General features: G+C 39.4%; 2 protein-coding genes across 3 annotated transcripts in view; one reads left to right on the forward strand and one right to left on the reverse strand.

Annotated features, from left to right (window-relative positions):
• Positions 1-10797, reverse strand: part of cckbrb (cholecystokinin B receptor b) — a 33046-nt gene extending 22249 nt beyond the window's left edge. Inside the window, exon 1 of the mRNA XM_026145732.2 lies at positions 9808-10797. Coding sequence (XP_026001517.1) covers positions 9808-9970 — 163 coding nt within the window. The 5' untranslated portion in view covers positions 9971-10797. The remainder of the gene's footprint in view (positions 1-9807) is intronic.
• A 7472-nt stretch (positions 10798-18269) lies between these two features.
• Positions 18270-23074, forward strand: pdzk1 (PDZ domain containing 1). Of its 2 annotated transcripts, XM_026144897.2 has the most exons (8): positions 18270-18345; positions 19239-19448; positions 19545-19758; positions 20532-20864; positions 20949-21145; positions 21226-21450; positions 21533-21859; positions 22567-23074. In XM_026144897.2, the coding sequence occupies exons 2-8, from the start codon at positions 19242-19244 to the stop codon at positions 22618-22620; spliced, it is 1557 nt and encodes a 518-aa protein (XP_026000682.2). In that variant the 5' UTR covers positions 18270-18345; positions 19239-19241; the 3' UTR covers positions 22621-23074. The 2 variants fall into 2 exon arrangements, with proteins under 2 accessions (XP_026000682.2, XP_080146514.1); XM_080290388.1 differs by lacking the exon at positions 18270-18345 and having other exon boundaries at positions 19134-19448.
• Positions 23075-24652: the final 1578 nt, after the last annotated feature.

Raw genomic sequence — 24652 nt, forward strand, 5'->3', positions numbered from 1 at the left:
TTATGCTAGGAAAAGGGACTAGAGTTGGATGCACCTTCTTATTAGTTTAAATATTTAAACTTTGCTGTAAAAATTCACTTCATGCTGCCTCATGAAAAATCCTGTGAGCTGGATCCTCCCATAAGGTAGTGGACTCTCTCCTGATACCACTGGCAAGATAAATGACCCTTTTTAAGTAGAGAGGAGCTGACTGTGTTAACCTTGGCTTTTAGAGAGACAGAGAAAAAGGGAAGAGCTTAGAAAAGAGAAAGTGAAATCATAAGCTCTGAAGATGTTATTGTAATTTGATTACAGCTGCCGGTTGTCCTGACGGCTGTATGGGGCAAATATCTGTGGAGTCAGAGGTGTAACACAACTTTTATATTGGAACCTCTTTTTTTTTAATCCACGATTTTGATGATGATATTGTGGCGGGGTGTGGTTAGCGGTGCCACTGCAGAAGAGGAGTGGCGCAGTGGGTTCAAGGCGTGGTGGTAGGGGAGGCTGGAATCCTAACAAGGAACTTAAACCATGTTTTAAATCTCGATTGTGTTTATTTGAATGGGACTTGATTTGTATTCCCAAAAGAGGGATTTAGATCCCACGAAATGACAGGTCCCTACAAAATAAATAATGCAAATACAAAAAACTACAAAGAGTCATAACAGATAACACACGCTAGGTTTTTCCAGGTCTCTCACCTACTATAGGCAGGTTTAAACATTCCCAAAGTGGATTTTTAAAATACGTTCACTGATTCATTACTTCCTGTAACAGCTGCATCCCAAATAGCCAACAAATCTCTTCCCCTCTTTATCTGGAGAACATCTGGATAGCACTAAAACCCATGTTATAAAACCCATGATACGAGGCAAGTTCATACACCTTAAAATGATGTCATCCTTTTAAATGATAAACCCTGACAGGCAGATAGTTACTTTTTTTTTTCAAGTTAGCAGGTAAAAGTCAGTATGAAATAATACTTACAGGATTACAACGACACTAAAACTATCGAGCGCATCCTTTCAAATTATTTTTGTAAATTGAATAGCAGTCTCCAGGCTGCAGGAGCTCAGCAACAACCTCTGAAAAATATTCAATTTATGTGTGAAACAGTTAATATCATTTGCTTTTCATTCCTTCAGTGCCATTTCAACCAAGTTCCTCTAACAAATTTAGAAGGTTTTTTTATTTTCCTATCCTAAAGTTACAGTCTCAATCTTGCATAAAAATACTGTTAAATGTAAAAGATTACCTAAAGCCTCTCTGTGCCCTCAGCCATTGGCAGCTTCACTGGATCATATCCTGTAAAGTCCATGTTAACGGCATTCTCTCTTATCTTCACCTCGCCTCCCTTCTTAGACACAACACTCTTTTAAACAGGTTAGCTACTGTGTCTGTATCCTGGGGATTGGAGGTACCCATGTATGCTGAATCTTGAGGACACAAATCACATCGCACACATAAGCCCGGACTTCACTGACACAGTTGTGGAGGCATGTGCAGTCAAACACACTCAAGCCTTTAATCCCCTGAAAATATACCACCGCAGTTCCTCAAAGGCACCGGTAAATTAGATTAACTAAAGTCTGCAAATATATATCAAGAGTGTCTGTGTCCTTGAAATCACCAAATTTATTGATATCCCTTTCTGTCTTCTTCTTTTTTTGTGTTTTAATTTGTTTTTAATTATTCTTTTTTTCACTCATTGCAGTGCCCTTTTTTAGTGAGGCTATGGTCATTGTGTTTTTAATTTAAATCTACTTGACTTTTAAATGTTTCAGTTTCAGAAGTCTTTTGCTGCTTTAATACTCCATTGATTCTTTCCCCCTCTGCTCTCAGTTAAAGTAGAAAGCTTTTACTGTTTAAAAAAATGTAAAAAATAAAAAAATCAGCATCCAGACACACGACAATGTGGCTCCCACCTAATTTGCCAAAGTGCATGAGAAAAAAAAGGTAGCCTAGTGCTTGTGTTTTGAGCACTGAGTGTTTTATTTAAGAATCAGGAGCTAATGCCAGCATTGATTAACATTTCCGTTGCTTTAAGGACATTCCTTAAGGATCACATCAGTGACTTCCAATATAAAAAGTAGGATTAACAACGCAACATAAAAAAAACACCCAGAACCACATTTATTTGAAGTAATCCCAAACCTAACTCTTATTGACTTTTAGTAATCCACCTGGGATGTAAACATGTGTATTGTGCACAGCTGGCTGGGATAATCCGAGCTCCACTTATCTGCCTGCTTAACAGAAGGCGACGTAATGTTCAGGTTGTGCTGCAAAATCTGAACATGGATACCCAAGAGCGGACATGAAGTTAAAGAGGTACATTATTGGAATTGCTTCGGTGCTCCTAATGCATATGAGCATATTTATAGTTCATGGATAAAAATAGAATCATGTCTTACCAAATTGATTTGGTGCTCTTGAAACCACCCATTCACTCAAATGTTCTTGTATCACTTAGCTTGGTCAGCAAAAAGACAGTATGCCAGTGAGTCATATGGTCTCTCTCTCTCTGTCTCTCCCTTTCACACACACACACACACACACACACACACACACACACACACACACACACACACACACACACACACACACACGCACGCACGCACACACACACACACACACACACACACACATCTAATGACATGTGCCTCCACCATCTGTCTCACAAACTCCTCCTATGCAAATAAAAAGCATTAAGCTCTAATATGGTTGGTGTGCTAATAACAGACATGCAAACTGCAGCCACTGAAATTGTTACATTTGCATTGAGGGCGCAAAAGCAGAATGGAAATACGGAGACGCATGATTGGCAAGAAAGAGGAAGCAACACTCTTCTTCATTACTGTCTATCTCTCTTTCACCCTCTCTTGCTTAATGAAATATGTTACACTGGCTTCTGCTTAATCAAAGCCAATTAGCTTTCCTGTGTGCTCGCTGATAACTCCCTGAGCACATTTACCAGTTCCTTCAGGACAGTCTTCGCAATAGCTGCTACTTGGCTCATCAGTGTAGAATGGAGACATTCTTAATATTTTACCTTTCTCTCACACGGGCCAAAACATGTCTGCAAAGGGAGCACCCTAATACTGCAGTCTTCTGTTTCACAGCGTCGCTGGGCTGATTAGTGCCGCAAAATGAAAATGCGGTACTCAATGAGTCTGTTTAAATGCTAAAATTAATATTATTGTTACTTGAACTTCTGATAATAACTTATTTTTAAGGTTGTGAACATATTGCAAAACAGACTCATATATAGCCCAAAGGGTTGACTCTGTTCATCTGGTCGTAGCGTTTTCAGTGGGAGAAACGTTTCGTCACTCATCCAAGTGACTTCTTCAGTCTCAGCTGACTGCAGGTTTCCTCAATTTTATAAACAGTGCATTTGCACAATGACTGAAACTAGCACCACTGAAGGAACGATGGGCTGGGAGGTCAGTTCCTGATCTCACATCAACTGATGATGATCAATTCTGTGACCATCATCATTAATGATCAGGGAACTGACCTCCCAGCCCATCGTTCCTTCAGTGGTGCTATGTTATGCTGAACCAAAGCTACTTATTTGCCATTTATTTATTTGGCAATGATTACTATGTAAGGGAAAGTAAATGACAAAAAAATATAAGCATTGTTGAGCTTTTGTAAAACAAAAGAAAAATCACATAATGAACTCCTCAAGTCAGTAAACCTTCCCTGTAGAGGTGCTATAGGTATATTATACTTGGCCAGATGTGATTTATGACTGTAATAAAAAAAAAGGGGGGGGGGGGGTGGAACGATGATTCAGAATTTGATGACTAGTGCTTACTTCAACAACAGGCTGTACGGTCTGTGCATTTTTCATACAGTGAAATCTTCGCTTGTGAAAATGGGCCCACATCTTGATTTAGCACATCTACTCTATAGGGTTATTGATGTTGGTAAAATATCTTAAATAAGGGTAAGAAACAAAATAGTAGTTGATAAGATAAGGTGAAACTGTTTTTGCACAGACTTTTGAAAAACAATTTTTTAACCTACTGTATTGTAGTTGAGAGGGAGCAGGGTAACCCCCAAAGCACATTTTATTCATTCTTTTCCTTCTGGTTACTTTTGCCTTCTTTCTCATCGCTGTTTCTTTCAGAAAACAGATCCAAAATGAAACTAACATCTTAATGTAATTTTATACTAGAATTAGTAATTACTACAAATTAGTAATTTCTAAAGAATTGGTGCTTAAGAAAGATTAAAGCACTAAAGCTTTAATGTTGCAATTTACATCTACAGTTATGTGTCCACTGTCTTTTCGGATACACAGTGCTTCCTCATTCATTACTTTATTGCACTTATCACTTATTTGTCAATCAAATTTTGACTTTAGACAAGAATTTAAAAGTGCATTGTTTAAATGATGATTTACCCAGAACTGTTTGGCCCTGTGTGAAAAAGTAATTGCCTTCTAAACTTGATAACTTGTGCCACTCTTGGGAGAAAGTGCAATAACTGGCACTGAGTCTTTCACGACAATGTGGAGGAATTTTTGCTCATTTTATTTCCCCCGAATTGTTTTAATTCAGTCACACGAGATTTTCTGGTAGAGAGTAAAATTCCTGGTTACATCAATCATGGCAAGCTTTCCTGTTGTTCTGGGTTCTTTTGTGATCTCCTGGATGAGTCATCAATATAGTTTTGGAGTAGTTTGTTAGAAAACTCCTGGGAAGGTTCACTACTGTTCCATGTTTTCTCCATTTGTGGACAATGTCTCTCACTGTGTTTGACTGGAGTTTCAAAGCCTTAGAAATAGCCCTGTAATCCTTTCCACACAGATAGATGTCAACAGTTTTTTTTCTTAGCTGTTCTTGAGTTTCTTGTGATCATGGAATAATATGCTGCTTTTTATTGGTCGCTTTTTTTTTTTTAGTTTAGATACACTAGCTGCTCCATAACATTAAGTTAGCAATCATGACCAAGACATCTGCTATACCCTTAAAAATAAGGCAGGAATTTCTAGTTTACTTCATACCCGCCAGGTAAGTATGAACAGCTTTTTCCCGTAATACATGAAATCATGCATTAAAAACTGCATTTGTTTGACCATCTAAATCTAAGTGTGAAAAATATGCAAACAAAAAAGAGAAAGAAATCAGGAAGGGGCAAATACTTCTTCACACTATAAAATGTCATCACTTCACCACTGTATACTGAGCTTTGAGCCAAGCTAACATTACCATGCCATTACGCTATATTGTAGAGAAAGGCAAAATATAGGGTGATTGGGGGTGGAATTTTTTTTTCTTAGAATGATTGTTTTCTTTTTTTCCCTTGGGAGATTTGAGAAAACAATTTTATAAAATGAGAAATGACAACTTAGACCTCAGGAAGTTACATATTAGTCTGAATGTTTGTAATTATCAGCATATTTGAATTCTGGCCTGAAAATCTGGCCTGAAAATTTGCGTCTGGTTTTCTTGTTATACAGCAGAATGGGCCAGATAGGGGACAAAAAAATCAAATCAGACACATACGGACAGACACAAACATAACACAGAGGCCAGAGCTGCCAGTGAGGCAGAGAAATATCATGTAATGGTTAATGTTGCAGGAAATTACTCTATAGATAGGAAGTTATTACTGAAACCAACACTGACCATTTGGCAAGGCTTTGTTTGTACCCAGCTAAACCAAAAGTCTTTTCAGTTTAAAGAGCCAAATGACAGAAGGGAAGCCTGTAGCACATCCACGTCTGGCCACTGACGCTGACACACAGTCTGCTCTCTGTTTACAGACTGCAGGAAAAATCACTTTGTTTTAACTGCTGGGGGTTTTCTACTTGCAATTATCCGAAAGAGGCCAGATATGCTGCTTTAGATCATGTGTCATTTATTTCTTGTTCGGCTCCATTGCCAGCACATGTTGTTTCACTATGTAATAGAGAGATACGTCTCTGAATTTGGGCAGATCACACAGAGATGCAAGATGTGGGTCGTATTGGACACCATTGATTGTTACGCTTTTTTTTCATGCAGAACAAATTTGCAAATAATGTGCGACAGCATATCTAACATGTCATTAATAACAACTTACCAGCCATTAAAGTGCTGTTTAAACACTGCAGAGCAGATGCTAACAAATCATCTGTAACAATTCAACTGACAAGTAAAGTAAGCCTGTTATTTAATATGTTCAATTATGAACAAAAGTATAAGAGTTTGTATTTCATTAATGAATATTAAAGGTTTCGTATGTTTCTTGCAACCAGTAGCTACACAGGATATTATAGATAATTTACTAACCCTGCATTTCACCAGTCTCTTAAACATATGCAACACCCATCGTTTTAAATCCCAGTATACCCTCGTGTCGCTGCGCCTGTGAGAGGAAAGCTGGCTCGTCTCCTGTTAGACCTAGGTATTGGTAAATGTCACAGCTAGTGGCTAATCCAGCAGGGTAAATGCCACCTAAGCCTTGTCACTAAGTCAACACCCCCCCCAACCCACCCCCACCCCCCAACCGAACAGTTGATCGCGGCAACGAGCAAACCCATTTACTGCTGACTGACAGACTACAGCATGCAATCCACAGAGTCTCCCATCACAGCGGTCAGCATGCAGAACATTAGGTTTGCTGCTTGTCGAACAGCGCAGGCATGTATTAAACACCTCAGCTCTCACAGGCAGAGTGAGAAGCGAGGGTGTGAGCGACAGTAGATGGAGCGCTGAGAGAAGTGGTGGGAGAAAAAGAAGAAATGAAAGGGAAAATGGTTACATTTTTGTACATTTTACTTTGGGGTTTTTTTGTTTACTAGACACCTTTTGTTTTGCATAAACTGCTTTCTGAAAACAGATTTGAAATGGTGGTTTGCTCCTGGCACTGACAACAGACCCCTCTTTCATTATTTTTCATCATCCCCTCCAGAAATTGCCTCCTGCTGCTCGAGTGACAAATTATGCGCCAGATTTCCAGTATCCTAGATAAAGTATAAGGATTTTTATTGATTCTATTAATGAAAACCAAGCAACGTGTGACAAGCTTCCTGTGAAGCCACAGTAACTGAAGTCTACAGCGATGATGTAAATCCATGTGCCTTGAAGCCCTTAGAGAATACGTAGGTGTCTTTTTTTTTTTTTTTTTTTTTTACCTTTTTTTTCTCGCTTTTTGTTTTGTTCTTTTTCTTTTTCAAACCTGAAACAACACCTGCACTGTGTTGAGTGTGAAACCATTTTGAAAGGTGTCTGCAGTCGAGCAACATGTTTCCACCTGGAGCTTGCAGAGGTTTGGCCTTACTTTGACATGCACTCGCTCCCACTTTGTGCCTCGCTCAGGGGTGAATGCCAGTATCCATGGTGAAATGCTCACAAAGCAGCGGATGTACATAGACATTTTGCAGAGCAACCCTTTTTTTGTTACCAGGTTATTCCAACAATTTTGTGTCATATTTCTGTCTTCAGAAAATGTGCATTAAATTCTCAAATTTAATACTTACAGCACTTTCCCTTTGTGTTTTCCATTTTTATGGCAACTTTCATTCACAACTTACTGTAAATCATGCAGTATCATAGCTTGGCTTTTAGTGTACCCTCTCCTCTTATACACATATCAAATGATTTATACAAAAAAACACTCTTTGGCAAACAGGCGGAGCCTGGACTGGAGATATCTCACTGATCAAAATAAATGTCATCCATTGAGGAAGGATAAATTTACTAAATCCCTGCAGACTACATGTGGTCCACGGCACGCTCCTTGAGGTCACCAATCTGCATAAAACATACGTAACTCTTTCAAAGTCTGACAGTGATGCAACTCAATCTGCCTGATAAACACAGAAGGGCAGAAAGAGGAGATGAGAAGAATGATTGACAGAGGTGGAGAAGCAATCAATTTGGGAGTGATGGAGTGAGAAATGACGGTGACAGCAGCTGCACTGGGTCCGACACTTTAATTTGATCTATTTATATGATCATCTGAGATCAGTATGAAGTGCAGTTATGAGATACAGTGAGAATATTAACCAGAGAGAAAGAACGGCCTGATTTGAAGGAGTGATTGACATGTTGTGGGGGAAAGAAAATATCTTAGTTTGCTGCATATAATATATGAAACACATCTGCTGCCAGGCTCGGGAGACACAAGCCACCTTACATTGATCTGTACTTGTTAGATGTGCCCTCAGTGGGCTTGTAATTTGAAGTGTTCTAATTCAGCCTCAGTTTGAAATTACTTACCACTGGGAGGTGTAAAAGATCGTGTGTAATTATGGGAATGATTGAGGGAGAGGCAAATCAATCATCATCGCCTACAATGCACTACAGTTTTAAGTCTTATAAAAGGGGTACAGGTATCTGTCATTTATATAAAAGTATACTGACACTATGCTGCTCACAAACACACACACAAACACACACACACACAAGCATAGGCACATGTGGCAAAACCACCTCATCCAAACACAGAAACACTGACAAATTCTGAGGAGTGAAGATTGATAATGTCTGTGAAGGTTCTCAGTCATCCAGGTCATCGTAGTCTAAGGAGCTTGGAAAGAAAAGCGTCTGGACTTCTTTGAGTTGCTTGAAGACATTTCACCTCTCATCCGAGAAGCTTCTTCAGTTCTAAGGTCAAATGGCGGAGAGTCCCAGATTTAAACCAAGTGGGAGTTTCCCCCCAAAGAGGGACAAAGGATGATCCTCTACCTAATCACATGAGCCAAAGTGTGAAAGCGGGTGTGGGTCCCAATCAGCCAGAGTTTCGGGTGAGCTCATTGTGAAACCTGGCTCCACCCTATCATGTGATTTCCTGAGGTCAAATGGCCCAGGATGTGAGTGATTAACAAATTATCACAGACAGAAGCAGAGCAAATCAGGATGAAAGTGTCAGCCACCCTCTCCAGTTCCAAAGTCCCTCCATCTAATCTCACATTACAAGAAAAGAAGGCCGTCGCTTCCCTGAGCAAAGACCACAACATCACTATATTACCAGCTGATAAGGGAAGGTGCACTGTCCTAAACACAACGGATTACCACACAAAGATCACTACTCTCCTCAGTGACAACAATACCTACGAAGACCCCACAATGTAATGTAGCAGCTGGAAACAGGACACAGGAAATTGCAAGTGTACAGTGATGATGCACTCAAATGTCCTTTTTTTCCCTCCAAAATTTATAGATTTACATGGGGGGTGGGGGAAGTCTATGCATAACAGGTGCTCTGTTCTCATCACAATTTGGATAAAGTGCATTAAAATGCTTTAGGACTGGGATGACCGTGAGGAACAGCCCTGATGTGACTTTTTTTTTTATGAATAAATCCCCTGTGTGGCCAGGGTTAGATGTGCCTCTCTGTCTGTGTGCATCCTCTTTGATCTGTAATTCACTGCTGCTCTGTACACTTTTTTGCTTAAAATAAATAGAACCTAAAAAACCAGCCTTACTGTAAAAAAAAGAGCATTAACGCACCTCCATATACTTCCAATAATCTGCTAAGTCCTAAAGACTGAAATGGTATCCGACAGAAAGTTTGTCACCTCCAGGTAAAATGTTAAGCACAGAATGCTTTTACCTTAAGTTGTTAAAAGCACAGATTGTATCTGTTGTAGTTTTAAGGACTTGAAAAACAAAAACAATCCGTTTTAGTTTCTCTGAAATCAGAGCTCATCAGTCCCATCACATCCCAATGAAGTCAATACTACAAATTAAACTTAAGTTGGACATTGCATACAGTCTGCGGACGTATGCAATGCTTCAGTGCAGATAATAGCGCGTTAAAATTAAATAAAGAGACATTATGGTGGCACATTTCATTAAAAGATGAGCTATGTGTGTGCGCGCTCACCTCTCTGCCTCGCACGCTCAGGTATGAGGAGTGTGGACGCGTTGCCGCAGGCGATGTTTGTTGCCTCCAAGCTCCCGTTACCCGCTCCGTTCTTCAGCGCGTCGACCTGCGCTAAAACGCACTCTGGGTTGATGGATGTCTCATTTCTCACGTAGTCAGCCATGATTCTGATTTAATTTTCGCAGCGTAAGTTGATGCCGTATAATATTAGGAAAAAATTCAAAGGAATTCGAACCTTTAAAGTGTCAGATAACACTACTCTGCATCCACTGTCCATCACACTGACTGAATGAGGTATAAGTTGTCTTTTTCCCAATTTGCAAAAGAAAATAAAAACGTAAAAACAAAAAAACTAGATTAATGTCCTTTCTTTTATTTATTTTTTACTCCTTCTCGGTTACTGTAGATGTGTCTCAGTGAGCGTCGCGCGTTAATCGAGGGCTGGTGCGCACCAGGAGAGGTGAGCGCGGTGCGCTCCTGCGCTTTTGCCAAATGAACTGCCAGAGTCGCGGACTGCTGTCATAAAGGGCGTGTGGTTTGTGTGCGTCTGTGTGTGAGCAGTGGGAATAAGAAACGCCTGGTTCGTTTTTTACGTGTGTAACTCATACACGAACATATTTATAATAGCTTCACAGCTTCTCAAGAGGCAGCATTGTTTGTCTCGATTAAAAGAAAAAAAAAAAGTCGGGGTGAGCCATAAAATGAAAACCATTCATCATTTTTTGCAGCACCACGAGCCTGAAGCAATGAGTACTGAAACATTGTGTTGGGGAAACGCACTCAGTTCTCTTTCAATATCTAAATAGTGACAGTCCTAAAACGCTTAAGACCTCTTGAACTTTGCAAAATAGTCAAGGATTTAATATGGAAGCAGCAGGGGAGATTCAAATGAATGAGACCTTGGTGATTACAGAGAAGAGAAGAAAGAAACACATTGTGTTCAGGTTTTTGATTATTATTACTTTACTGCCGTCACTTCCACTTATATTTGGCTATTTGTTCCATAGTGTGAAGGTGCTTGCTGGTAATTCAATTAAGAGCGAGGACGTTTTCACCTTATTTAAGTGTTGACGGACTGTAGGCGGTTTTGTGGTTTTTACATGCACGCCACCGCCCCCATGTGGCAGGTCTGAGCGGATTTTCGGTCATCTTGTTGCAAATCTCTCTTGACTAACAAAGGTTTGAGCTGCGGAATATATCAGTGCAGTTTCTAAACGCTTGTGTGATAGACTTCCTCCGTATAATATCTGGTGCATGATTATCAAAATCCTCATCATTACATCTTTAACCTCTTCACTTGAACTGACTAATCTTACGTTATTAAGAAATGCTTAATAGGTTTTCTGCATACTTATTTTGCACTTTTTGCCATGCCGCCTGCCCTCTGGCTGTGTGTGTTGTAATATTTTCATCTGCACTCATTTGATTACTCACTTAATTGCTCCTCATCAGCATTTATGGTTGATGTAGAACTCTCTCTGTGTGTGACTTGATTTATTTGCTACCAGCAGTTTCTTTTAACCATTTCAGCTTCAAGCCTTCCCCCAGCAGAAGCAGTTTTATTCGTCTGACTTGAACATTTGAGAAACACTCGAGATCTATTCTGTTAACAGTCATCTGTGGAAAGAAGTGACAAAACACCCACACTGGTTATTCTGGCAGAACTGATAGTACAGTTGAAATCTCAGCAAAGGCTTTTGTTTGGTCCTGATCCTGGTTATTCTGTTGAATTTGCTGTGCCATTATTTTTTTTAACCATTTCCCCCACCATCTCTGTCACTGTCGGTTTCTTGTTTCAGTATTGGGTGATCGTGTTCTGGTTCCTGCTTGTGTTATTCCACCCATATTTGTTTCATTGTCTGTTGATGCTTCCTGTGCTCTCTTAAGAACTCCTTTTTGTTATGAATGTGCATTTCTTTTGGAAGTTTTTTGCCACCAAGAATCGCCATCACTTAGATTCTTTCTCTGGCTGAGTTTAATCCTCTGAAAGTAAAACTGAATGGCACCTGTGAGTGGTTATTTTTCCATGTGTTGAGATGTTATGTAACAAATAACCACTTTTATGAAAGAATGAACATGTGGGAGGAAACTAGATTACCTGGGGAGAACTCATGCAGACACAGGAAGAACATACAGTCTCCACACAGAAAGGCATTGGCCCGGAACCCACAATCTTCTTGCTGTGAGGCAACAGTGCTGACCGCCATAACACTCTGCCGCCGTTAGAGGATTCTGGAAAAACTAAATGCCTTAAATGTCTTGGCCTTTACCTCTTTTATTGCCTGTACACTCATCCTACCCACACTGGAAGCTGCCTAACGCTTCAGGAGAATGGTTTTGGCAGACCGACCTAATGTCACACCTAAAACTGAACTTTGGGCTCATGAATTCACTGTCACATGGCGGTCTTGCCCTCTTTTTTTTTTTTTTTTTGATGAGGTACTTGTAGCTCCCGTGGCTTGAAAATGCTTGTGCCCATTACTACTGTATACCTAGCTGTACTTCTGCAGTAACATCGTGTATCGAGTGCTCTTCATCATTTCTGAAAAGAACAAACTGGAGAGTGGGAGAGTGCGTGGTTTTCATTCTTATTTTTACCATCTTTTGATTCTACTTTGGTCTCTTTTTGGCTCTCTTCTTTTATTCTTTTGTATGCAGATTCATACCTTTGCTTAAAAAAAAAATCTAAAGCGCATGTGTCTTTAAATAACAATATTGTTAAATGACAGAATGTTTTTGGTGCTAGCAAATCCTTTATAGTCTGCATTAAAGCTCTGATTAAGGGAACTCTTTCTTGTCATTTTATTGGGGTCTCATACATCATAGATGCTATTTTTAAGTCAAGTTCTTCGCTTTCATCATTATATTTTCCTGAACTAAGGATGAAATATGGATATACAGTAGTATCTGCCTTGAATCTGGACACATTACATGTCTACTTTTTTCCCTAAAAGGTAACAGACACTGTGTCTTCAGTGCCACTTGCACATTTGTTAAGTTAAAATGTCACTGTTCTCTGAAGGGTGTTATTAATGGGAAGCCACTGTTTGCGCCCTGAACACTCAAATGATTTCCAGAAAAAATGGAGGGGGATATTATTACAAGCAGCTCATTTCCAATCTTTCTTCTGGTCTAATTAGCTGGCTCGGGCAGGTCATGTGCACAGCCACTTAGCCCAGATAAACAAGCCATGTGAGGATGCCAATCAGAATGAAGACAGAGAATAGTGCTCCCCGTTGGGCATCGTAATCGCATGACATGTTGATTACCGACGCGTCCCTGCTGATTAGGACAGGTTGGAGACAACCACTTCTTGGGTGGCACTTTGAGGCTGATATCTATGACTTTTGTTTAAATAATAAATGCATATTTTGTATATTCTTGTATAGCTATATTTTAAATGCCATTATGTTCCATATTCAATAATAACAGCTTCTTTGGAAAATCCAATCATCACAAAAAGACAAAGTTTGTGTGTTTTTTGTTTTTTTTTTCTGGCAAATTCAAGGTGATGACAAGAGCTAATGGATTATGAACGCATCAGCACTAAGCCAAGCTGAAATGGATTTCAGTCTCTTTCCACTCATCTCCCCTCAGGTTGTGGCTCCTAAACCCTTGAGATCGATTGTTCAAATATGACTCCAAACTGGTAGTGTGTGTGCGTGTGTGTGTGTGTGTGTGTGTGTGTGTGTGTGTGTGTGTGTGTGTGTGTGTGTGTGTGTGTGTGTGTGTGTGTGTGAGTGTGTGTGTGAGAGAGAGAGAGAGAGAGAGAGAGAGAGAGAGAGAGAGAGTTATAATCGGTGCCAACCCATCAGCAGTAATAAGTGCCTGGTCAGGAGGTACGTACACCCCTACTGGGTATCTGAGTGTTCAGGTGCACAGGCAGAAAGATTTAAGTCTCCAGCACAAATTCTGCCATTTCCTGTTGTCGGTCGCACCAGGTTGTCACAAACAGACCTCGTCATACTTTTTACATCAGTATAGTATTTACTAAAGTGCTGGCGCTCAAAATTGGTTCCAGGAACCCCCAGGGACAATGACCTCGTGTAACCGAGGCTTCTTCAAAATAACTTGCTTAAATCACAAATATTGTAGACATACAAACGAGAAGCATTAGATCAGTAATGCAAACCTCACTAATATGACACTAATATGATCCTTCATTTGCTTCTCACGGGTGCAGTGAGACATTGATCCCGAGTGATGTTAGGACCAAACCAGCTAAAACAATGTTAGTGCCATGAGGGGAATCTTTGGAATAGTTTATTCCCAGTAAAATGAGCTTTCAACAATAGATGAAAACAAAACAGCAGCAGTGTCTACTTTGTTACCGTTCACTGTACAAGAGGTGGAAGGTATTGAATACACATAATTCAGTTTATTGTTAAAGGTAAGTGCTCTAGCATTGCACCAACAATTATATCCATACAGTAAAAGCGTGGAGTGATGTGATTCACATTTCTGTGGACTGTGAAGGATGGTAATGGATATCCATACATCTTTCCACCAGCAGGTCTGCACATCAGTCAATATACATTACTGTTGTTGGTGGTAATGCGCTATTACAGGTAGCAGTGTGCCAAAAAAAGGAGGAAAATTATATTGGGGGGAGGGAGACTGATGCCAGTACAAAGCATTGCCGAAAAGGGTTTTCGACCAGATGTGCTTGTTAGATGTCGGATACATAGGTTATGTTATAGTAAAGATGTAAGCTGGAAATGAGACCTTGTATTTTCTTTTTTTAAGGGATACACACCTTTATGGATATTACCTGGCGAGATATTTGGATCTTATACATGCGTGGAAGTTTTAATATCACCATCCAAGTGTGACTCAGGATTTCTTTCTGCATTTATGCAAATTAAATAAATATATCTAGAGGTTTTTTTAGAAGATGAACTTGCCAGAGGCAGTTTGGTTCTGTGCATACAAATTAATGTAATTTTGGGATTCTAAAGTAATTATTTCCTTTCAGCATGACATACACAAGGTAACTCTCAGTGTGTATGCACATAGTAATAAAATAGAAACAAAATTATACATAGTTAATAAGTCAAATAAAATAAATATATTGTTAAGTATAACTTAAAATCTGAACATGTCAGGACATCATTTGCATAAAGCGCAGCTATAAAAGTTCCTTTGTTATATTACGCAGTCTCATCATTGGCAGTCCACAGCACTCATATTTATTTTGACCGTCTACTCAGTGCTGAAATAATTTCTGTTCAAAGGCACAGAGAGGAATTCAAATCTACTTTGTGGCCTCCCCAGAGGCCTTGAGAAAGAGAGGACACTACCAGAACCAAATTCTGAGTAGCATACAATAAAACGTTTAAAAAGATATTGACAACAACACCAGTTCGGTAATGAATAAAACTTTTCTTTTGCAGATTTTGCCTTGGTTGTCACCTTTGTGCCATCGTATAACTGCTTTTTACATCCAGAGTTACGACCAGGTTAACAACAAACATTAAAACTTAACTGCGACCAACCCTATCTTGAATTTTTTTACACCACAAAGATCTTTACTAAAAAAAATAAATGACCCCCTTTAATCCACCTGTTAGAAGACTAGCCAAGTCAACATTTTATCCTTACCATTTTAAGTATTGACGTGGGAAAGCGGTATAGAGGGGAATTCTTAACCAGTGGTGACACTAAGGTGGAATTTGTGAAGCTGTTTCTTGGAAAACAAGACCAATTAACCTCTGGGTCTTAGACTTTTAAGTAACCAATGAATGCCAGTGGGAGCAAACTTCCTGGACACATTTCTTTATACAAGTATCTAAGTTAGACCAACTGTACCGTTGACAGAATGGATAGCTAGTCCGGTGTTGGTCTGTCTCTTCATTATGGTACTGTGCAACAGTCTTGGCCCACAATTTCTTAATATTTTGCTTCCAGTGAGCCGGATGTATTAAAAAGATTTTAAAGTGTCTTGATCAACAGTTGTCCAAGTTTTTCTTTGGACGAAGGCTGCTTTCCATTTCTTTCGTTGAATCTATGAAAAAGAAAGCTGTTTGATAGGCATAAAATACTATTTTTGCACCAACAAGGTAATTTCCATAGAGCTATTACCTAAAAACTTGGTATATTTCAGCATGGTGTGCAGTGTGTCCTTAAAAAAATTCAGGAAACTGGACACTGGGCTAAAAAACTATCTGCAGCAGATAACAATATTTGAAAGTCATGTGGCTATGAAACAGAAAACCATCAAAGCAAAGACCTAACAAAGGACTTGAGACATGACTCTGGACCTTCAGTTGATCCACATACTGTTCAGTGAAGCTTCACCATAAATTATCTCAGTGGCTGTCAAGAAGGAATTATTGAGGAAAAAGCTCAGGTACGCCAAATTACATAGGAAATGAACTAAAAACAGGTGGAATAAGGTTTAATGGAGTGATGACTCCAAATTTTAAATTCTTGATTTTTCAATCACCATCAGTATTTACAGAAGAGGTCAGGAGAAAGGAACAAAGGCGAGTGACTGCAGCATCTGTAAAACACATTGGAGGCCCATAGTGTTGGGGATGTTGTCAAAATTGATGGAATTACAAACACAGAAAAATACGCTCAGATTTTGATTCACCATGCAATACCATTTGCATAACAAAAGCCACATTTTTCAGTATGACAATGACCCCAAACACACTAACATTGCAGTATAAGCATACCTAGATAGAAAAACCCTGTCTGTTTAGCATTATATACTGCATTTTCTTTTTTATTTCATTAAATTACTAGATATAGTCTACATTTTCCTAGAAAAAAGGAAGTGTTGCTCAAGACATTTGTGTAGTACTGCACGTCTCAAGAGACACCATATCATCACAATAAAACCATTAGAATTAGATTTGAACATTATGACCTTGAGGGTGGAGTTTATGACACATTTGTTGAATGAGACTGGATTGAATGTGCCATAATGCAAACATTGCAGCTTTGAGTTGTGTAAATGTAAGAGAAACACCCACATGGGTAATTATCAGGGACGTGTATTGATAAGAACTTAGCGATTCCGATTTCATTGTCCATATTTATAGATTCGGTTCCTTATCAGGTCTTTTATTGATTCTCATTGGCTTCTTATTGGCTCCACTTTGAGAGTCACTGCCATCCCTAAGCACCATATCAAAGACATTACATTTATGCAAATTAATTGCATACAAGTGTTTGTGCCTGTTGTAGGCATTTCCCCTATTTGTTGTGATCAGTTCTGGGAACATTACTCATAAAAAGTAATGTATTGCACAAATTACACAGAACACAATAATTAAAAGTAATGCAGTGCGCTACTTAATTACTCACAGGGGAAAGTAATTTGTTACACTATTAAGTAACTTTCATGTTACTCATTAAAATGACCTGAAACTCCTTGTTTCATAAATACTATTTAACAAAATAATCCTGTAGGCTGCATTTCCACACACTAACCTATCCTAATGAGGACACACGTGTGATCTTTCTCTTTCTCTTTTATTTAGGTATGAACACAATGCTGACAGCATAAAGCAAAGATCAAAATCAGAACAAAAAGACTTTAAAGCGATCATCATAGTGATTCTATGTTAGAAACATGAACAGCAAGGGAAGCTGCAGCCTGATTGCTCATCACTGGCTTTGTTACCTGTTGAACTTCAAGGTCAAGCTGCTGCAATGGGGCCGGTATTTACTCAACTCAGCTTTAACATCACTCTGGATTCTTGGCTAACTTAGCATTAGCATACTGTTTGTGCAGGTGCTTGTAAAGAGCAGAAGTTGTGTTCTGTCCTGGATGCAGTTTGCACTTAAACACTGGGCTCTCCTCCTTTTGTCCAAACTATAAGCAAAATGTTAATATCCACATTGTAGAAACTGTAAAAATAAATTTCCTCCTCCAGGACACAAACTGAAATTAGCTTATTAGCACAAGTGCAAATGAAACAGATAAGTGGGCTCGATAGGCAGGCGAACTCAAAACTCAAAGTAACTGAACAACTGGGACCAGGTTCTCCAAAAGAACCAGCTCTTGATCCTCATCTCTAGTGATTATATTTACATTACATGAAATGGCTTTTTAAGTACTATTTCATGCAAATTTATTGACCTTTTTGCTATAACACAATTTAGGTAATTCTTTGTCAAGTTTTAATAAGAACCCATCCTTTTTTTTCTTTCAAGTAAAAATTAAATTATGCATTTTTGTAGTCATTTCACAATACTGTGTTAGTGATTATAACTAAAATTTCACAATGCTGTAATAACTGTGTGTGCTGCAATGATTGTACATTGTTTTTTTGCCACCTGCATTTTGTACCTTTGACCACTAAACAGCTGACTGCCCACCTTGTAACGCATCTGCAGATATTTGTGAGCCTAGAAACTGTTAAATAACTCAGCCTTTAGGCTAACCTTTGGCCTGTCAAAGTCCCTGAAGGGGGAAGGAAAAGGGGCAGGAAGGAGGAGGTAGACAGGTTAAAGATACATAGATAACAGCTAAACAGTAACAGGTGAGCTCTCCTTTGAGATTCAGACGCCAGGAGAGACAGGCTGGTGAGTATATTATAAACACTCAACTACGCTGTATGTAATTTTTCAGAGATCGTGTAGTTAGTTAAAATTTTTCAATGTCACATTCAAAACTAGATCTATGCTATCTTATAAATTCATTTTAAGAATAATGGAAAATGTTGTCTGATGAGTGTTTCTTGAGGGTGAGCTGTGTTGCTTGTGTTATAGTAAACTGACACAAGATATTACTGAGATTATAGACATAAATTTGTAATCTCAGGGCTCTTATTAATTAGATACCGGATCTATAAACAATGTGATCTTTAAGATGACACTTTAAGATTGCATTCAGTGCAAACATAAATTCTACACACTTAAATCTAGAACAGGTAAAAACTAAATGTAAAGGTATAAGGAATACAAACAAAAAAATTATTTTAACCTGCCTGCTTAAATAAAGTCGTTGTTTTTTTTTGCCATTATTTGTTTATTAAGCTACATTATTGGCTGAATAAATAAGCCAGTACATGTGCACACACAGACCTTCCTGTATGGGAATAACAATCCAGCAAGAATTGCAACAGAAGTTCTTATTGTTCATTCAAAGTCCAAGCTGCTTTTTTATAGAGAGTCATCACCACTGTCAGCTATGTTTGCTATTAACCATTAACTTCTGTTGCAAACCCAGCATGAAAGGTTAACTGTAAGATTATTGATCTGAAGCAACCCTCCTACTGGTCCTTAAGGTCCAGTAATAGTTTCTACTCTACTTATATATTTAAAAGACCAGAGGCAGTAACAATACAAAGGGTGGCGGGAGGTGTTAAAAAAAGAAGATATGCCTGTAAGTCAAGCATTAGTAGTGACAGGTGTATTTAATGTCATGACTTTACCACTGTGATTGTCATGTGTGTGCTTTTCACCTTTTTTGTTAGGACATGGCTGGGTACAAGCCACGGGTGTTTACCCTATCCAAGAAACCAAAACAGACATTTGGCTTCTATCTGAGGGTGGAAAATGGCGAGGAGGGTCACCTGATCCGCTGCTTGGAAATGGGAGGTCCAGCTGAGCTGGCTGGCATCAAAGACGGAGACCGCATCCTCCGGGTCAATGGAACATTTGTCGATGAATGTTCGCATTCTGAAGTGAGCAGGATGCAGAAATACTGCAGTGCATTAATCAAATCAATAACAACTCTTAGACCAGTTCTGCTGTGACAAGCATCTTTTTTTCCTGGACAGGTGGTGGACCTGGTGAAAAACAGTGGAACATCTGTCACATTTCACATTCTCGATGAATCCTCCTACAAGCAAGCAAAAGCCCAGGGAGTAAACCTTTCCAACCCTGGAAGCAAGCCAGTTGCCAATGGAGTGGAAAAACATCGTCTAAAACCCAAACTCTGCTACTTGGTTAAGTCCAGCTCAAGCTTTGGGTTTTCTATTCGCTCAGTTGAAGGTAAGGAGAGGATGCAGGGACTCCCAATTCTGAGTAAGTGTTAGAATAAAAAAGGCCATAGGAGGACAATTTATAGTAATAAAAGCCATTTGACGCTGGACAGTGGAAGTTTAGATTTGCTAAACTCAAATGACTTAACTTTGGAAGTACCCATTTATATGACACTTACAGTGGTTCCATCTAAAAGCGTATTTATTTGCTAATAGAGCATTTCCTAATGCCTCATATGTATAGTAGTCAATAAGGCTTGAAAACAGTGGCTAAAACCAGAACTAATCATGATAGTGTTGAAGGGAGCTTAAGTATCATTACAGACTTCTGTCCAGCTATCTATTTTATTCCACTTATCCAGTTCAGGCTGTGCATGACCCTATCCTTGCTGTCCTCAGGCAAGAGGATTCACCCTGGTACGGACAACAGTCTGTTATAGTCCAGTCACAGAAATAGTTAGACAACCATGCTCATTCATTATAGACTTTTATGTGATTTTCTTTGGGAGTCACCTTCCACATGAAGATTTAAAGACCTTTGCAACGATTTCACTTTTCAGACCTGGACTTTATATCTAACTTGTTGCAGTGTTTTCTGTGCACTTATCTTTGAAAGGTATTTCAGTAGTAATAGATACAAAAAAAATACTATCACAAATTAAAATTAGGATTTTGGTTAAACTTCAAAAGGGATGACTTTTTTCTTTTTAGTCTGTAGAGAGCTATCAAGAAAACTGTTCAATTATGTTTAAAAAAAATTCCTTTTTTTATCATCATGTCCAGGTGAGCGTGGACTTTTCATGACAGAAGTGGCCCCAGGAGGCACAGCTGAAAGGGCAGGGGTCAAACTCAGTGACCGTCTGGTGGAGATCAACGGGGAAAACGTAGAAAACATCACACACGAAGGAGCAGTGGACAAAATTAAACGGGCAGGCAGCCATATCATGTTCCTACTGGTCGACGAGGAAACAGACAAGTTCTATCAGAAGACTCATGCAAAGATTGGCTCGTGGTTAGCCACAACAAAGTACCTCCCTCAAGAACCACGCATCATCAACATAACCAAAGGATCTGATGGATACGGCTTCACCCTTAGAGAGGAGCCCAATCAAGCAGGCATGATTATAATGACTATGTTTTGTAGATTATACTGTCCAAAGAAGGCTGCATTTTAATAATGTGCTCCATGACTCCATGCAGGACACTTCATCAGGGACATAGAGAGAGGCAGTTCAGCAGAAAAAGCGCGCCTGAAGGAAATGGACAGGCTGGTGGCTGTGGATGGCAGAGATGTGGAGAGCTGCCGCCATGAGGAGGTGGTAGACAGGATCAAGCAGAGTGGCAACAAATGTTGCCTCCTAGTAGTGGACAAAGACACAGACCAAGTGTATAAGCTGGTGAGCCAGGGCGCCAACATCTTGTCTGTTAAGTAATCCCTGTAGGTGGTCTAAATTATATCATGTTGTATCATTCACAGGGGAAAGTTCCTCCTCTGCTTTTCTTGGAGGAGATGAATGATTCCAACTCACCACCCAGTTACACAGAAGCTGTTAACTTACCCATTCCTACAAGATCAAGCACGCCTGCTGCAGAGAGGAAAGAGGAACTCAGGCCTAAACTGTGTAAACTGGAGAAGACCTCAGATGGCTTTGGCTTTCATCTAAATAGCATCCAGGGAGTGTGCGGCCATTACCTTCAAAATGTAAGGCTTAAAATAATGTCCACAATTTGACCATTGACACTTTAAGCACAACTGATAAGTGATAAGACACACTGTGTTCCAGGTGGTGAAGGGTGGAGTAGCTGACAAGGTAGGCATGGAGGATGATGACATTGTGGTTGAGGTGAACGGGGTGAATGTAGAGCAGAGCCATCATGATGACGTGGTGAAGATTATCCAAGGCAGTGGGAATTATCTGGAAATGTTGGTGGCTAAAAAGAGCGTCTATGAAAAGCTCAAAGCTCAAGGAGTGCCTATCACACGCCAGCTCCTCGGGGAAACATCTTACGCTCAAGTCCACAGTGCAAAAACTCCAGAAGCCAGCAGGAAGGAGAGACTGGAGGAAGAGGAAGCAAGACCTACAACCCCGACTGAACCAGAAAGACAGAGGGTGAGAAGTAGTTTCTAATTGTTTCGAAAACATTCATAGTCCCCAGAGAATAAATACTGGCTCTGAGTAGCCCCTGGGTTTCCTTTTAGTGCCACGGTGAGGTTTACAAGGTTTGGTGTAAATAATTCGATGACTGGATGAGAGGAAACTTGTTCAGACATCCATCTTTTCCTCAGAATTCAATTCAGTTTTATTTATATAGCACTAAACAACAGTTGCCTCGAGGCACTGTAAGGTAAAGACTCTACAATGCAGAGAAAAGCCCAACAATCAAACAAACCCCTATGAGCAAGCATTTGGCAAAGATGTGAAGAAAAAAGAACTTCCTTTTAACAGGAAGAAACATCTAGCAGAACCAGGCTCGGAGAATGGCAGCCATCTGCTGTAAGGAAGACAAGACAAAGAATGAACTGTAACATTTATCTGACACTGATGATGACCAAATGCCTTTAAAAAACGTCATTCCCATCATCGTCAGCTGTACTCTGTGGCTGCTGTTTGCATGCTAACACACCAAACTAGGATCAGGAGCATAGTAAACATTAAATCTGCTTGTACTATAACCGCAGAATTTTGGCCTTGGTTATAGTATTTTCATTTGCTTGATAAAATACCTCTCATCACCTTTTCTCAATCATCTCTGAACTAAAAACATACAGGAAAAAAGCTCATTGTCCTTAATAACGTCTGTGTTTTCTCTTATTTAGAACTCATCCGTGTCATCATCTTCGTCTACAGAAAGCATTGATGAGAGATTGTGAGGAGCGACCTGAAGGACCCCTCTCCTGATTTGGCCTAATTTGATGTTGATCTGTTTCTTTTTCTTCTGTTTATTTTAACCAGTCAGCTTGGCTTCTCACAAAGACTTAATATCAAAAGATTTTTTTAAGTTGACAGAAACAATAGGACATGAAGTGAAGACTTCAAACTTACTGTCAAAATCTGAATCATCGCAGAGTAGCTGCTTCAACTGTATGACATGGCTGAGAAAAACATCTTTGTGAATATCGAGAAATTTCAGGAACGTTTGCCCAACGATCCTTTGAACTGCCTTTTGATGAGTGTGTTTGCGGAGATGAGTAATATCCTTCCTACTATGACTAGCACAGCACCGAGAATGAACACAATATTAATACTGCCAGTAAACACTGCGACCTTTAATGTATTCTTTTTTTCTCCTGCTTTTAATAAATGTTCGAAATATTTAAAATTTAATTTGCTGTCTGATTTATAAATAAATGAAAAGTTTTTGAAACACGAATAAACAAAGGTGTGATCTGAAAAAAGATCAACTTCATGAATATCTTTTTGTTGGCAGCTAAAAACAGCATATTTGTCAAAACTTACAGCCACTTCAGGATGTGGATCACAAGCGGCATTTTGATCTTTTCATTGGAAGAAAAAAAGAAAGATCCAAGGACGGAGGCTGCTTGTGTCATCCGAGAAGCTTTTGGCCTCGCATGATTATTAAATGTGGATGTATACCGATAAAAGAAAATGATTTGTGCACACTCTGTTTAGAGGAGTGAGAGACCACAAAGTCTGACCCCAGTGGAGCAAGAGGTTCTGGTAGATGAGCATAAAAGCAGCAAAAACAAGTGAGGGATCTAAAATTATATGTCATGAAAAAATCCTTCAAATATGCTTTCATACTAAAACATGAGGAAAAAAGAAACCCAAAAGGTAAAGATATTTAAATGTCAAATATATATGTGTCCATTGTCCGATTAATGAGCTTTTCAAATATTCTGATCAAGCAAGCTGCACACCAAGGAGCTGAAACAAAAAAAGGAAAATACAATAAATTCAAATGGGTAAATGCTAACCTACTTTCAAAGCAAATGTGAAAAGGGGGAAATTAATAAAATATATATATTCAACGAGAGAAGATCAGCTGGGTCTGACTTGAACCCAGCTGGAAAAGTCAGCCTGTCCACCAAAATATTTATCAGCTGATTTTCTAGAGTATAGCAGGTGGCCTTCTCCTTCTTTGAAAAACTGGCACGTTCTATCAGTGTTTTTTATTTTTAAAAGGTAAAGTTAACTCACTGGATATTCTTGTTATTGCATATTCAAAAATATTTTCTTCATAATTATTTAAAAGCAAGGAGAAGAAATCACACCTTGGTTTGCAAATATGTGGTAGTAATACATTATATTTATTATTCCCTCCCAACTAAAGTGGTATCTCCCTAACAGCAACGACTCACAGTACACTCGAGGATCGTGACAATCACGCATCATTCTCCCCACTTTAAATGCTCCTGGTATCATCAGTGTACCATGCAGCCAGGGTTGTGCAGTGATCTGCAGTTTGAAATTTAATCTTTATGTCATTTATAATTAACAGAAAGCATGGTGGTGCAACGGTAAGCACTTTTCCCTTACAGCGAGGTCAAATCCACCAGGTCGCCGAGGCCTTTCTGAGTGGAGTGTGCATGATTTCCCTGGTTGCGTGGGTTTCTCCAGGTACTGACAGCTAACTGATAGTTCTAAATGGCTGTTTGCCACTATGCGTTAGCCCTGTGATAGACTGGCCGCCTGTCCAGCATGTACTCTGCCTCTCACCTAAGACAGCTGGCATAGCCTGCAGCGACCCTGAATATGGTATATGCATAATCGATGGATGGTAATTTACAATAAAGTAAAAGGAGTAGGTGTGGTCTTAGTATGCTGCTGTGGCAAATAATCCAAGATGGTGAAAAATGTGGCCTTAAACCAAACCATTTACAATTTCATCCAGCTGAAACGTTGACTGACATATGGTGAACAGGCCCCAGGTCAGCTCCAATC

This window comes from Astatotilapia calliptera, chromosome 16 (assembly GCF_964374335.1).
Source record: "Astatotilapia calliptera chromosome 16, fAstCal68.1, whole genome shotgun sequence".
Lineage (NCBI taxonomy): Eukaryota > Metazoa > Chordata > Actinopteri > Cichliformes > Cichlidae > Astatotilapia > Astatotilapia calliptera.